The sequence below is a fragment of the Frieseomelitta varia genome, unplaced genomic scaffold (genome assembly GCF_011392965.1).
Source record: "Frieseomelitta varia isolate USP_RPSP 00005682 unplaced genomic scaffold, Fvar_1.2 scaffold_508, whole genome shotgun sequence".
Taxonomy (NCBI): domain Eukaryota; kingdom Metazoa; phylum Arthropoda; class Insecta; order Hymenoptera; family Apidae; genus Frieseomelitta; species Frieseomelitta varia.
Genome location: NW_025110266.1, coordinates 503 through 16420, shown reverse-complemented (window position 1 = coordinate 16420; position 15918 = coordinate 503). Strand labels below are relative to the sequence as shown.

General features: G+C 31.4%; 1 protein-coding gene across 2 annotated transcripts in view; it reads left to right on the top strand.

The window, feature by feature from the left end:
• Positions 1 to 15074, top strand: part of LOC122533230 (mycosubtilin synthase subunit C) — a 25320-nt gene extending 10246 nt beyond the window's left edge. The window contains exons 3-13 of one of the 2 annotated variants that reach the window (XM_043662737.1): positions 447 to 722; positions 4090 to 4245; positions 4966 to 5192; positions 6178 to 6240; positions 8075 to 8285; positions 9135 to 9302; positions 10855 to 11051; positions 11631 to 11826; positions 12255 to 12615; positions 13687 to 14137; positions 14656 to 15074. In XM_043662737.1, the coding sequence (XP_043518672.1) occupies positions 447 to 722; positions 4090 to 4245; positions 4966 to 5192; positions 6178 to 6240; positions 8075 to 8285; positions 9135 to 9302; positions 10855 to 11051; positions 11631 to 11826; positions 12255 to 12615; positions 13687 to 14137; positions 14656 to 14796 (2447 nt within the window). In that variant the 3' untranslated portion in view covers positions 14797 to 15074. Of the gene's footprint in view, positions 1 to 446; positions 723 to 4089; positions 4246 to 4965; positions 5193 to 6177; positions 6241 to 8074; positions 8286 to 9134; positions 9303 to 10854; positions 11052 to 11630; positions 11827 to 12254; positions 12616 to 13686; positions 14138 to 14224; positions 14443 to 14655 lie in introns of those variants that run through there. The other variant, XM_043662739.1, reaches the window with a different exon arrangement.
• The last annotated feature ends 844 nt before the right edge of the window (positions 15075 to 15918 follow it).

Genomic DNA, 15918 nt, shown 5'->3' with positions numbered 1-15918 from the left:
ATATGTACAATTTCGTGTTACGTCTCGTATTAAAGACACTTTACGTGTTTTGTAGTGATTCTTAATTTCCACTGATTATAGTTTTTCACTTTCGATATACCACTAGCTTTTATATGTAAATTCCTATATGTACAATTTCGTGTTACGTCTCGTATTAAAGACACTTTACGTGTTTTGTAGTGATTCTTAATTTTCACTGATTATAGATTTTTCCACTTTCGATATACCACTAGCTTTTATATGTAAATTCCTATATGTACAATTTCGTGTTACGTCTCGTATTAAAGACACTTTACGTGTTTTGTAGTGATTCTTAATTTCCACTGATTATAGATTTTTCCACTTTCGATATACCACTAGCTTTTATATGTAAATTTCTATATGTACAGTTTCGTTGAATAAATTGAATAAATTTATATTAAACTCATCGTATTTCATCAATATAGACGACGAGGGGCAAGAGTACGTTGTATCTTACGGCGAACTGAACGAGCTGTCCAACAAATTGGCCAGAGCGTTACGAAAATTGGAGAAACCAGAGAATTCGTCGAAATCGTTCGTGGCAGTATGCATGAAGCCGTCTCATCGGCTACCAACGGTACTGGTGGCCATATTGAAGGCCGGCATGGCGTATCTACCTTTGGACGCGGAGTTCCCGATGGCCAGAATGAAACACGTTCTGCAAGAAGCGAGACCTTTCACGGTGGTGATCGAGGAAGGAGGTAAAAATGATTGTTCATTTTCTTTTTCTTTTTTTTTCCCCTCTTCTTTTTCTGACCGAAGCATATCAAAGTCACCTTGTCAAAGAATTAAAAATCATTTACAGTTTTCAACGTCTTTTTGTATCTTTGGTATTTTTAATTTGATTAATCTTGATTAATCATTCAAGTATATGTTACATGTAGTAATATTAATTTTTTAATAATTAATAAACAATTCGCGCTTCCATCCTTTGCTTCGATTGCAGTAATCCGGCATACACTGTTGTATAATATTTTATTGCAAATGCTGCATTCGCTTGATTACTTTTACTATGTATTTGTAACTGATATTCTAACATGAAAATTCACTTGGCCCTCAGTTGCTCTTCACATTGCCTATCTCATGCTCGCTATACCTGATATTCTGAGACATTCTGTATAATGTGTATATATATATATATTTCTTTTTTATTTTTATTATGTTATATTTTTTCACATTATGTATATGTTGGGCAATTTTCCACTTTTAAGTTTTCTAGAAACACACAAAAATCCGTAGTTTATTCGTCAAATTTTTGTCGATATTACGCATATTCATCTTATCTTAGTCACTTTGGAATATTTATAGCTACAAACACGAACTGACATTCAACGTGTTAAGAAATAAAATGATTTAAAAAATTTATTAGCTAAGAAACGCTGTCATGTTTGACGCTTCTTGAGTTTCTCGTTTAAATATCCGTTTAAAAGCCCATTTATTATGCAGACTCGTAGATGCTGAAGTTTCTGTAAAACCAGATAGGGATCTCAAGCATAATTTCCTCTCTTTGTCTTTCTCTTGTTCTTCCATTAACTCGCAAATTGGTTTCTGGTCCTCATTTTTAGTCCCTTTTATCATCTCCTGTCACTTAGTACCAATAGTTTTAAGATAATAGATCCTCGATAATACTAATTTCTTTGCAAATCGATTACGCGAAACGAAACAAATCGACACACCGGGCATTCTGAAAAGTTTTGCACTTCAACAGCAGAGTATACAGAGTGTCGTGTAATTTGTGGTACAGGCGAAAAGGAAAAAATAACATTAGTGCGTTAATATTATGCAAATTAAAAAATTATAATATTATACATGATGATATTAATATTAATATAATGTATGTATGTATTATATATACATGTATATATAATATTAATATAATATTTTTATTTCATTTTATAATATTATATGCAATTGAGGTTAATATGTCTATTAAGCTAGTAGTGAATCAACCCTTTCTTTCGGGAGTATCAAAATGAATTTAGGAACTATATGATTTCATTTAAAAAATCGAAATTCACATGTCCTCTATACATCCACCTATCAAAAGAACTATTACAAGAAAGAAATAACGCCAAGATCTATTAATGATAAATATTGTACAAAATTGAGATGCAAGCATCTATTAAGCTAATGATTCCCCGATGTAAATAAATTTTCTTCCAAACGTTTTTGTTTTTTTTTCTTTTTTTTAGAAAATATCAAACTAGACGAGCACGAATATCAAAACAGAACGAATCATTGAAAATTATACGATTTCACTTCAAAGGGAAAAAACGAAGACGAAACCTTCGCGTGTCCTGTCAGAAGAAAAACAATTAACAAGAAATTAAACGCGTCGTTTAATACCAAGCGCATTTAATCCCTCTTATTACCAATAACAGCCGAGATATCCAAGTGGTCTGTTTTACGCGAGACACTCGGCAGTACAGTTTAATAAAGAAAATTCGACAGTCGTCGTGCTTTCGAAAAACGCTGAGAAAAACTTCTCAAAGAGAAATCCACGTTGCCTCGCGCTCACAGAGAAATCCACGTTTTTTCCCTCGCGAACGCGATGTCGCAAAGAGAAGAGAAGAGAAGAATTTACAATGAAAAAAAGAAAAAAAATCCTGCTTTTTATCGCTTTATCGATTATTGCATCACGTTTCGCGATAATTCCAAGTGGACAGAGAAACGGCGAGAAAAAGAAGAAAAAAGAGAGAGAGAGAGAGAGAGAGAGAGAGAGAGAGAGAGAGAGAGACGAAGTAGAGAGGAAAAGCGTGTCGAGTGAAGTCTGCTGCTACTGCCGCTGCTGTTGAAACGTGTCACGCCGTGAAAAACGATTTTTCCTTCGAGCGGTAGGTAAACGGAAGGACCTTGCCACCTATGCAAATCGCCGTGCTAGATTTTCAGAAGGTCGGCAATTATGATACGCTCCTGCGAACAGTTTCGATTCTCCCCGGTCGCAGTCGCAACTTCCGAAATCTGAACGATTCCATTGGCGTTTGTTTCACGCTCGTTCCTCACCTGCCCGTATATAGTTCGTCGTTCAGACGAGAGCCGTATCGGATGTAATTGGATCACAATTTCCAACAGAATTCCGGAGAATTGTCCTTTCAAGTTTATTTGCCCTTTTAAGGATCATTCTTGACTCAGGACGTGTCCCAAATGTGGAGAGCACGCTCTTATTTTAAAAGCGAGGCGAGGGATTTTACGCATTTATGAAAAATTGGACGTTACAAAAATGTGTATAATATATATATATTTAACAGGATACAACATGATATAATATACAAGGTGGGCCAAAAGCTTCTTTCCACCTATTTTTTTTAATAAAACATCAAAATATACGAAAAAACTAATTTTACTAATTTTAAATTAAATTTAAGTTCAAACTATGAACTTAAATTCGTGCACTTTAATCTGGAAAAGAAAAGATTTAAAAAAATTTATTATAAATATAATAAATACATTAAAAATATTATAAATATTTATTACAATGTAATATATTTTTTTTAATATAATAATATATAAATTATTATTATAATTATTATATTTTATATAATTACAATTATATTTATTTAGGATTTATTAGGATTCATTTTTAATAGGAAGTGATTTTTGGCCCAGCCTGTACAAAGATATTTATTTATTTATTTATTTATTGATCCGCGGAAAATCCAGTGAAGAAAAAGAATGATGCTGAAAGACGATAACAATAAAATATAATAGCGCGAAGCGAACTGGCGAGATAAAATAGCGAGTACAATAATTGAAGATGAAAATGTGCAAGAGATGATATCATCGCTTCGCGCGCGTTTTAGATTTAATTAAATTAAAGACCGAGTACCATTGAAAAGATCGGGATCTAAATAGATCCCGTTAACTTGTTAGACACCCTAGAAACGAATTCGTGAGAATTTGTGAAAATTTGAATTCAATAAAAATAAAAGCTTCTGTTCTCCGTTGTGTTATAAACTTTTCCTTATCGCTTGCATATCAATTTCTACTGACTTTTTGGTTCTACATTTTGGTTGCCGAAAGTGTTAAGAATCTCAATCTTCAGAAAACTGTATCTATCTCTCTTTTCAGCGAATCCGTCTATTTACGAGGGAACGAACACGATAACGTACGAGCAACTGTTAAAGCAGTCCGAAGTTGAGGAAAAGAAGGATTTAGAGTACGACGAGGATCCTGAAACAACTGCTATAGTTCTGTATACTTCGGGAAGCACGGGCACGCCCAAAGGTATTATTTATATAAATTAGTTACTATATACATGTTACGATAATAAAAAATCGAACCAAAAATAACACTAGACTAGCAATTGTATAGTAATAAGCTTTAGTATTATGATCATTCGCGTAGAATGGTATTATTCGTGCGTGTAACGAGACAAATTTATGGAATTTCGCGAAGAATTTTTGGAGAAAAATCGTAGACTATTTTGTTGTAAAAACAATCGTTACTTTTCAGCTTATGGCCTGTGCGCATCACGATCTTCTTCGTCGAAATTTAATATAATTATATAATTAATAATTATATAAATATATAAATATAACTTTTCATGATATATTAATATATTCTAGCATATTATATTAAATTTATCATAATATAATATTAATACTTATATAATTTTCTAATTTCGTTTTACAACAATTGCTTCAATTCATTCTTGGCAAGTCAAAAAATATACGAACAATTATTTTTCTCTTGAATTAATTTTTCCAGAATTTATGCCACGGTTACATCCATCATTATAATCGAAAGATTAAAATAAATCGGAAACTGAAATACAAGCGATAAGAATACATTAATTACATGTGGAATTTTATAATTATGTAAAATTATGAGACTATAATAATTACGTGAATTATTGATATTACCTGTCGTTCTTATCTAAATGACATTTTTATGGATTTCAGTTCGAGTTTTCTCTCTTATTAATTATTAGTTTTATGATTAAAGGAGTGCTTTTACCGCATGCCACTGTGCTGAATCGATTGCAATGGCAATGGCAAGAGCTACCATATGCTGAAGACGAGGAACGTTGTATTTTCAAAACGTCGTTGACGTTTGTGGATAGCGTATGTGAAATCTGGGGGCCATTGTTGCAAGGACGAACTCTAGTAGTTATTCCTAAACATATCACTAGAGATCCAGAGAGGTTTATCTCGGTACTGGAAGAACACAAGGTAGGGACTTCAAACAAAATTGTTGAAGAGAAACAAAATCTATAAAGAAGAATCTTTAAAGCTAAACGAGAAGAGGCAATGAAAAAGTTTGTTTCAAATAACGTAAAGAAAAGGCAGTAAAAGACTGACAATAAATCTGATGAACAAAACTTCTGCCAATTCGTTACACTTAAAAATTCTCATTTTTTAATCGTTAACCTATCAAGGATAGATGAAAGATGCATCGCAATAATTCTTTTTAATCAATTTATATTATCAAACTCTATTTCTTAATATTAGAGCTACTGTTGAAAAGAAATTCCAAGGATTCTCTTCATATTTTTTGTATAGTTACATTGATGTACTAATTCGCCCTTAACTTTATAATTTAGAAGCTTCGTTTTCTCACAGAAGAAGCGAATCATTAGCATTTGCCCTAATTATTAATTTTTTGTCCTAACATATTGGAATGTTCACTTCATTTGGTATTTTGATAATGATACTTATATTGATGAAATACAATACAATAAAATGACAAGTACAATATTTCCAAAATGTGGATATGTAACTTTCAAGTTACGCAATATTATAAACAATCGAATTTTCATGTACATCAAATAATAAAAATAATAAAAGAACAAACCTCTCTCATACTTTGAGAATCTGATTCTCCAATCTCTAATCTAACTTTCATGAGCATACGGTAGATGATAGAAGAAACTTAAAAATTTGCATTTGTTAACTATTGACATTAATCAATACACAGATGGTGATAATGTTCTATTCTAAGATACACATTATATCTGTTTCGTCTGTGCAATTCCACTTCGAAATAAAATTTCGAATTATCCGCTACTGTACGTCGAATAATGAAATTGAGCATTTCAAAAATTGTCTTTCACTCGTCGTCGTCGTGAATTTCCCATTCGAGACACGCGAATTTCATCGATCCAACGAAATTTCAGTCTCCAACTAGTAAACCTATTCTTTTCGCGATTAATTTTAGATTCAACGACTGGTGCTCGTCCCGTCGTTACTGCACTCCGTGCTGATGTATCTGAGCCTACGGGTAAGTGGATTTCAAATTACTGTTGCAACACGCGCAGATAACAATCACACGCGCAAAATCCTACATCATAAATCATGCAACGATTTACGTTTCGATTGTGGCCATTAAACGACGTAGAACGTTATTAAATGTCTCCCTATCTCTTTCGTATTCTCCATCCCTCCCACCCCGCCCCCTCTTCTACAATCGCAATTCTCTGTAGACAGAGATTAATGTTCGAAATGCCAGCAAGTCCCTTTCAATTAAACGCAATCCTTATGCATCAGGCTCGTCGTTCACGAGGCGAACGTTGAATCCATCCTGTTTCACCTTCGTTTCTCATTTTTTGATCATTACGACGGAATATAAAGAGGAGGAGGAGAAAAAAAATTAATGGCAGGGGGGAAGGGAGGAGGGGAGAATGAAAATTGGCTGCACCGACGTACAGACTGTACAGATATTTATTTGCTGAATCTGTAGGATATTTTAGAAAACATCACGTAAGATACGTGATTCAAACGTTTATAAATAGACTGAAGAATATACATACACGTGCGTAATTTGTGCAAAAATAGACAGATAATGAGTGAGATAATGAAAACAGAATGTTTAGTAGATGAAACTTGTTACAGTGTTTCAGAGTGTGGTACAAATTTCTATTTATACGTTTGAGGAAATAAAATAGAATGAAATAAAATTGAATGAACGTCTATCCGTCACTAAATTAAATGTCGATATATTTTTCTTATGTAGACGTTACATAATGCGTGTTTTCAAGGAGATAACGTTATAGTACAAAAATACTCATCCGCATCACGTAGACGATATAATTACAATATAATGTATTATAATATATTATGTAATTACATTATATGTATTATACAATAATATATAACTATTATTACATAATAATATAATTATTATATAATATATATTATTATACAATAATATATAACATAATAATACAATTATAATGTGCGTTAAATTATACTATAATATATTATAATTATATAACATCATTTACAGTGATGTGAATAAATAGCTTTCTAAAATGTAAATTTTGAATCAATTATATAACTATTATTATATAATATATATACAATAATATATAACATAATAATACAATTATAATGTGCGTTAAATTATACTATAATATATTATAATATATTATAATTAACATCATTTACAGTGATGCGAATAAATAGCTTTCTAAAATGTAAATTTTGAATCAATTATATAACTATTATTATATAATATATATTACAATATATATATAATATATATACAATAATATATAATATATATACAATAATATATAACATAATAATATAATTATAATATACGTTAAATTATATTACAATACATTATAATTATATAACATCATTTACAGTGGGGTGAATGAATAGATTTTTAAAATGTAAATTTTGAATCAATTATCACGAATCTATTTCGAAATTTGTATTTATTCCATGTGAACGGAATTCACCTGGATTTAATTTAAATGTAGTTGATATTATAACTGAAACCAAACTCTAAAATTTCCCGTGCATTCATCTCAATTTCCCGTTTCGTACTATGAACTTTATTTCCACCAAGCTTTTCAATTCACAGTCGATTCATACATATTTAAATTACAGATAATCAGAATTAAAGTTGAAGCTTCCTAGGTGAATTAATTTTAACGTTAATTCAATTTCGAATTTAATAATAATTAAGAGTCGACGATCGACTCGTCAACCAAGTATGAACCGTTGTCATTCTTAAATCAATAACTGACTGATCAATAATTATCGAGCCTCAAATCTCTTGGCATTAATTATTCAAGTTATTATCAAGTTTGACTGACGTGTTTCAGACCAAAGACGACGCGCTACGTTCACTGAGACTTTGGGTGTGCTCTGGAGAAACGTTGCCAGTTTCACTGGCGGATCAATTCTTCGCCACCTTCGAAAATGACAATAAAATACTGGCGAATTTTTACGGCAGCACGGAGATCATGGGGGACGTGACTTATCATCTTCTGAGCAATCGAAAGCAACTGCAGAATGTGGAGAATGTGCCGATTGGTAAACGGAATATTCGATTATGTCTTTTGCCTACAATTATAATTAATTTTTAAATAATTCCCTAAAAAATACAATCTTTTTCCTAAACTTCTGTTGTAACCCTTGACCCAAGTAATTTTCTATTTATTAAAAGATTTTTTTTATTTTTATCTTACTTTTGCTATGACTTTCAATTTAGAAAAAAAAAAAAAATGGTGATTGTACATTAAATATCCCTTTGTTTCTTTTCCTTATAATTACCTTGCTTTTACCGTGGCTTTGAATTTAAAAAAAAAGCAATAATTTTCTTTGCGTTGATGAAAGAAAGAGGCAAATCTGTACGTAAAAATAAATTTTAAAGAAAAGAAAGGAAGAATAAAATTTGTTCATTTCTCGCTTCGTTCTCGAGCAAAACCAAGTTCGAAAATTCGTCAAGCATACTTAAATTTGACTTAATTCCGTGCTAAACAACAGGACAAATAACCTGCGCGCAAAAATAAGTAAAAACTGTAGAAACATATCTTTTCGCAGTTGCACGCAAACTTTTGACCAACAACCCAATGTATCTAACTGTCGCTATGACATTTAGACTGCATTTATAGACAATTTGTATATTTTATATATAGATTTTTACGCACATTTGTAGAAAACCTTTACGTAATACAACAAAATGTATAAAATATCCGACGTATACCAACAACAATTATCCACCGTGGGCTCTATCTTTCTAATTAATTTCCTCAAAACTATGAACTTGCATGAAAATTCGTATAAGTCCAATAATGTAATCTTGTTACCATGTTGTCAATCACCGTCTCATTTATGTTTAGCAGATTCGAAAACGGACGATTGACTTTAATTTGATTATAGGAAAACCGTTGGACAACTGCGTGATTTATATCGTGAACAAGGAGATGAGACTGGTGCCGCAAGAGGAAGTTGGAGAGCTGATAGTCGCCGGAAGGAACCTCGCAACAGGTTACATTCGCGACAACGAGTCACGCAAGTTCCACGACAATCCTTATGCAATCGATCTAGGTAAAAATTTTCACCGTTTACATGTCTCGTAGATTTTACCATTCAATGTAAATAAATGCAACACCGCCGCATCGCGAATTTTAATTTTGATGAATTTAAACGATTTAATTGTTAACGATTATAATTTATATAATCACAGGGTATTCTAGAAATCGAATTCTCTCTCATTATTATTAATAACATGAGAATAAGCATAAAATCGAATAGTTTCAGCATTGGTAGAGTATTACCATGAAACATTTTTCTCTTTACGATCGTTTCTTTGACGAATTTTCTTTTTACATTAAATATTCTTTTTTAATTAAATATTATGTATATTATTTTTCTTTTTTAATTCTATCGTGTAGCATGTGTTAAGACACATCAGAACAAAGTAAACGTCCGTTTCATTAAACCGATCGATCATTATAAAAAAAGAATTTAAAAAGTACAGAAATACTTTTTGTATATTTAATTTCCAGCAATTCGTGCGATTTTTGAAATTTATTACTATTAATGAAACTTATTTTTGAATATTCCCTGACTAATTAATCCGACGATAATTGAAGATCAAGTCTGATCAATAACTTTTAAACGCGAGCAATATCATTTTGTTTTTCTAGTCTTGATATTTCTTTATATTGAGTTCTTTAGAACAGTATCTAAATCGATACTGTACCCAGCACGTGTTCATTTTATTCCGATGTGGCACTGTATATGTTCATACGAGGTTTTTTTTCTTTATTTTAATCTACAGAATATTTATTCTGATAACGTTTGACTGGAAAAAAAACTGAAACGTCCTGTACGACATTCCTCTCTATTATGTGGAAATACCCTGTTGTTGTTGTTGTTGTTGTTTTCTTTTTTTTTTTTTTAATTCGAATTAACGATGCATGCATCATCATCTAGGGAAAATTTATTTATCCTCGAGGTGTCTCATCACGTGTGTGGCACGCACAGTTATATCGAACGGATTAGCATCGACGGATTAGTATGGAAACGAAAGGCTGTTATACCGACGTCATTGACAAAACGGAACTCTTGTTGAAAATTATGATTGTATAACACGGAAGAACTTCGTTCTTCAATATACTCGCGATTTTAATCTACACGCGTAGCTTATGTAAATTCTGTTTTTTACTTTCAAGACGACGGTTCTAATTAAACTCTATTGGTGATTTATAAGATACATAGCGATCTTATATCGAAAAAAAAACTATCGCATGTTACATCGAACAATTTATGGAAATGGTGGACACGCCATTTTAAAGAAAACATTCGTAGAAACGACAAATGTTTGTATGTCAGTGAATTTCAAAATCGAAAACTTTTAAGTCGAAAGAATACATCGTTAAAAAATAAAAAAATTAAAGTGACCAGCTAACCTAACCTGACCTAACCTGACCTAAAAAATTAAAGTGACCAGCTGACTTTATCATATCGGAAGATTTACGATTCATCGTTTAACATCGTTTTCAAAAAACCTGTAATTCATCAAAGTGAAAAGCAAGAAGTCTCTAATATCAGTGTAAAATAAAAATGAACAATCGATTGTTTCCACTTTGAACAGAGTACTCGAGGATTTATTGCACGGGAGATTATGCGAGAATATCGAAAGGAGTGATCGTATACGAAGGACGCATGGATTCACAAATTAAAATTAGGGGGCATCGTGTAGACCTCATGGAAGTGCAGAAAGCAGTATCCAGGGGACCTGGTGTTAACGAGGTAGTCGTTCTTTGTTACAAACCCGGCGAATTGTCTCAGGTATCGTTAATTGTTTCAATATCTTTGATATATATTATCGTATAATTATTATTATTATATATTATCGATTGCTTAACTATAATGTATTAAGTATAATTACGTATTACAATTATTACATAAAGTTATATTAAATTTTGAATTAATAATAATATTCAATAATTATATTATAAAATTACGTGTACATACACTTGATATGTGTTTAAATCGATATAATTCATATAAATTTATACGTATGTACATGTGCATGCATGCTTAATTTATATATTACACATGTATGTGCAATTTATTATGTATGTATATATTACATGTACTTGATACATTATGTATCTTACATATTATACATTACTTATTATATTTTATACTTAATATATTAATATATTATATTATACTTAAATATATTATTAATATATTATACTATACTTATATATATTAATATATTATATTATACTTAATATATTAATATATTATATTATATTATACTTAATATATTATATTATATTTTACACTTAATTATTAACTATTATTATTAAGTAAAACTATATAAAATAAAATTATTTGAACGAACGAATGAATTTTCAGGCATTGCTTGCTTTTGTAACTATAACGAACGATTCATCTATCAGCACGTTGGATATCGAGACGTTTCTTCAAGCTACTCTACCCGTATACATGTTACCACGAATTATCATCGTGGACAATATACCTCTTTTAACAAACGGGAAGACCGATCGCCAAGCACTGCTAAAGCAGTACGAATCTTCTAATCTCAACAACGGTAACAATATATGTGCCTTCTCAATTATTTTCACTTTACATCATGAAAATTTCAACAACTCGGTAACATTTCGAAATTATTGACTGATCAAAATATATAAGAACATCCAGTAATCTCCTTTTACAGTAATCTGTACTGACTGTGGTGTTTCATGCATTTTTGAATGCAAAATTTCGAAAAAAATAAGAATGCCCGTGTAAAACATCTAAAGTATATTAAACGGTTTCTATTTCTCCACCTTTTTAATTAAATTCTCAAAAAATTCACATTTATCATAAATTTCTATTTATTATTAATATTTACTACAAGTTTCTACTTTTCCACCTTTTTCTAATTCTACTCTCAAAAACATTTTATTTATATTTAGAAAGATACAGAGTACGTTAATCATCCGCCACAAGTCTAAAATTTTCGCATTTATATTCTAGACAACGAGCAATGCATGAACTGCGACTACACCGACATACCTGAAAAGAACCTAGCGAAGGCGAAAGTTCTGTTTCCGACCGTTGCCTCCGTAATTGGTGCAGGAGGTCGCGCGGACGTCAGTATCAGCGCGAATTTCTACGAGCTAGGCGGAAATTCCTTGAACTCGATTTACACGGTGACGAAGCTACGGGATCAAGGTTACGAGATAGGGATCACAGAGTTTATCACGGCGAAGTGTTTGGGCGAGGTGCTCGATCGAATGAAAATCAGCGCGGACGACGAGCCCCTTGAGAATGGTCTTAACGAAGAAGAACACATCTTTGAGATGTTGAACGATTCTCATAAAGAAGATGTGATAGAGTACGTAGACTGCAATAAATTTATATTTGAAACTTTCCTGACGGGGAATATTAAAACTGAGGAGTTAGGATAGGGGAGAATATTAAAACTGAAGAGTGAAAACAAAATGTGATACAGAAATTGTAGAGCAGAAATTTGTAATTTGAAGGATTGATCAATGCATGTCACTTTTCATTTAAAAAACGACTTGCGCCATGCAAATATCCTTTTGTTGACAAAATCTTTAATAAAGTTGACAAGACAGTTTATTATATGGAATTATTATGTATTAGTATGATATAGTAATATACAGTTAGTATATTATAATGTATTGATCACATGGTATGACAGAACAATTTAGTTCTTACATCATAACTATATGTACGATATAATAATATATGGTTAGTATATTATAATATATAGTTATATTATATTGACCAAACTGTCCTGTCGATAGACAATTACATCATCAAAAAAAGGTATCTGCATGGCACAAATCAATTTTAATAAACAGTGATTTACACTAATTACTTTCTGAATCCTCTGTTTAAATGAAATTATAGAAATCAAATTTAATAAAGTTGACTGGCAGTTATTATATGCAATTATTATATGCAATTATTATGTATTAATATGATATAGTAATATACTGTTAGTATATTATAATGTATTGATCACAGAGTATGGCAGAACAATTTAGTTCTTACGTCATAATTATATGTACGATATAATAATATATTATAATATATATAGTATAATATATAGTATAATATATAGTATATTATAATATATAGTTATATTGACTAAACTGTCCTGTTGATAGACAGTTTCATCATCAAGAAAAGGTATCTGCATGGCACAAGTCAATTTTAATAAACAGTAACTTACACTAATTACCTTCTGAATCTTCTTTTTTAGTTTAAACGAAATTATAGAAATCAAATTTATTCGTGATACACGTTTATAGAATGGGAAAGATAATTTCGAGTAGTTATCAACTCTAGCCACTATAATATAAAAATAGTACTGCCATCTGTACGTGAGATTAATAAGTTACAATAAAGGTGGATGATATTTTTCTGAATTCCGCAGAATTATCACAGAAAGTTTCTACAGTAAAGCAGATTTAGAGCAGTGGCTGATGCCGGATATAACAAAGGAAGACTACAACACAATGATGGAAATACTTTGGAACCCGTTGGTAGAAAAGGACTTGAGTTTCGTAGTGAAATCGGCCAAAGATGGCAGAACGATCGGCGTTGGCCTGAACTTTGATCTTTGGGACGAGCCTGAGTTGATCCTCGACTCCAAGTTGATGGTCGTTTTCGAATTTCTGGAATACTTGGAGGCACCAATTCGAGAACGAAAGTTGCCAAAAGGAAAGGGTCAAATTATCCACAATTTCATGATGACGACGAGCAGTGACCTAAATCCGGCGGAGAACGTGATCATGATGAGAGAGATGGAAGAATATTGTTTGCAACTGGCTAAGAGGAAGGAGTTCGCTGGAATTTTTACCACAAACACCAGTCCACTGACACAGGTAACAATAATAACACGAAACGATTCGTTTATTTTAGAAAATGCTATATTCAGCGAAATTTTAACGAAAGTGACACGCTTCTATTAGATACTTTCTACGAAGAATAGCGCACGGAAATTGGATTGTTCAAAGAACTCACACTCAACAATCGTTAATTGAACATCGTTAATATCTACGAACATCCCAATCTCCTCCTTTTCATTTCCAAAAGCTACATCTCGAAAATCTCCCCTCTTTTCCTTTTCTATTGACTCATACTATTGTACCATATGCGAATAAATGACACGTAATATTAATAATATTAATATCATTGTTATTTTGAATTGCTATATTGTTTTCATAATGCAACTTTTGAAATTTGGCGCCAAGAGCGCCACTCTCACACTCCCTCTCGTTTCTTTTTCGTTAACTATTTTCAATTTCACTAATTGTGAGATTAATTTCATGCGTATCTTATTCTATCGATTTCAAATAGTAGCAAATAGTAAAGAACAGGATGTCAATTTTCTTTATTACAGCAACTCGGAACAGATGTGTTTGAGTATGAAACAATGCTGACTTACCAAGTGAACAGGTATACTGCCCCGGACGGTGCGAAGCCCTTTGAAAAAGCACCAGACAGTCAACTGGCAATTTGCTCCTTGAAAATGATCGCTTAACGTCCCCTGAAAACCAATCGGAAATATAAAAACAACTCGAATTGCACAAGAATACAATCTGTCGTTAATAGAATTAATAAGCATGTATTTATACTGATATATCATCGGATAAGTATTAATTTATTGTAATCGTGCAAGCTACTCTATATTTCTTATTATTTTACGAACTAATCAATCTGTGATTGTCTCGTATTTAGTATGCGATAATTATCTCAATTTTTGGTTTTTATAAACAATATTGACACGTAATAAATACAGAATATGTATATACACAAAAATGTAAAAGTAATCGCGTTATTTGCGAGAAATTGTAAATATTTTTGTACATAGAATAGAATATATGTATATGTACGTATGCGTATATATAGTGTGATACGGTTATTATAATTAGATGTAACTATTTTCCAGTTGCTTACTGAACTTTCTATACGAAGATCCTAATGCAAATTCGAATATTTGGAAATATTATTTATATAGTATATGTCAGTTGTTAACAAGTCCGAATATAAAAAAATCAATAAGTTATATGAATCGTAATATGAATGATATAAATAATTCAATAAAAGAAATTCACATACCTTTTGATGTCTCCTCTTTGAATCTCCGTTTAGATACGTAATTACTCCGATTGGCTGACCGTCTATACCTGCATCAGATCCAGAAGCAGGAACAACTTTCTACGAATCCAATGAAAGCATGTGGGCATTTTGTAAACGCAACGCTACTTCAAGAAACGCGATCATTCATTATCGCAACACTAATAGGAAATCGCGATGAAATAATGTCGCAACACTAACTCTAAAACTAAACTGAATGAAAATTATTATTAACAATACAAAAGCTACTGTATGAACAAAAAACTTCAAATATTCTAACACTCTAATTAATTAAAATTAATCAAAAGTAGCGACTCTATAATCTAATATAAAACAAAAAGAAACAAAATTAATAAATTTTACTATGTATAACTCCAAGATAACTTCAAAAACTCGCAATCAAAAGTCGCGGTATCATAATTCGCAACTCTAAAGCAAACGCGATAATCATTTCTTCGCAACTCTAACTTAAACCGTAAATCATTTCTCGTAACACTAATAAAGAGGCGTGAAACTACTTCGCAAC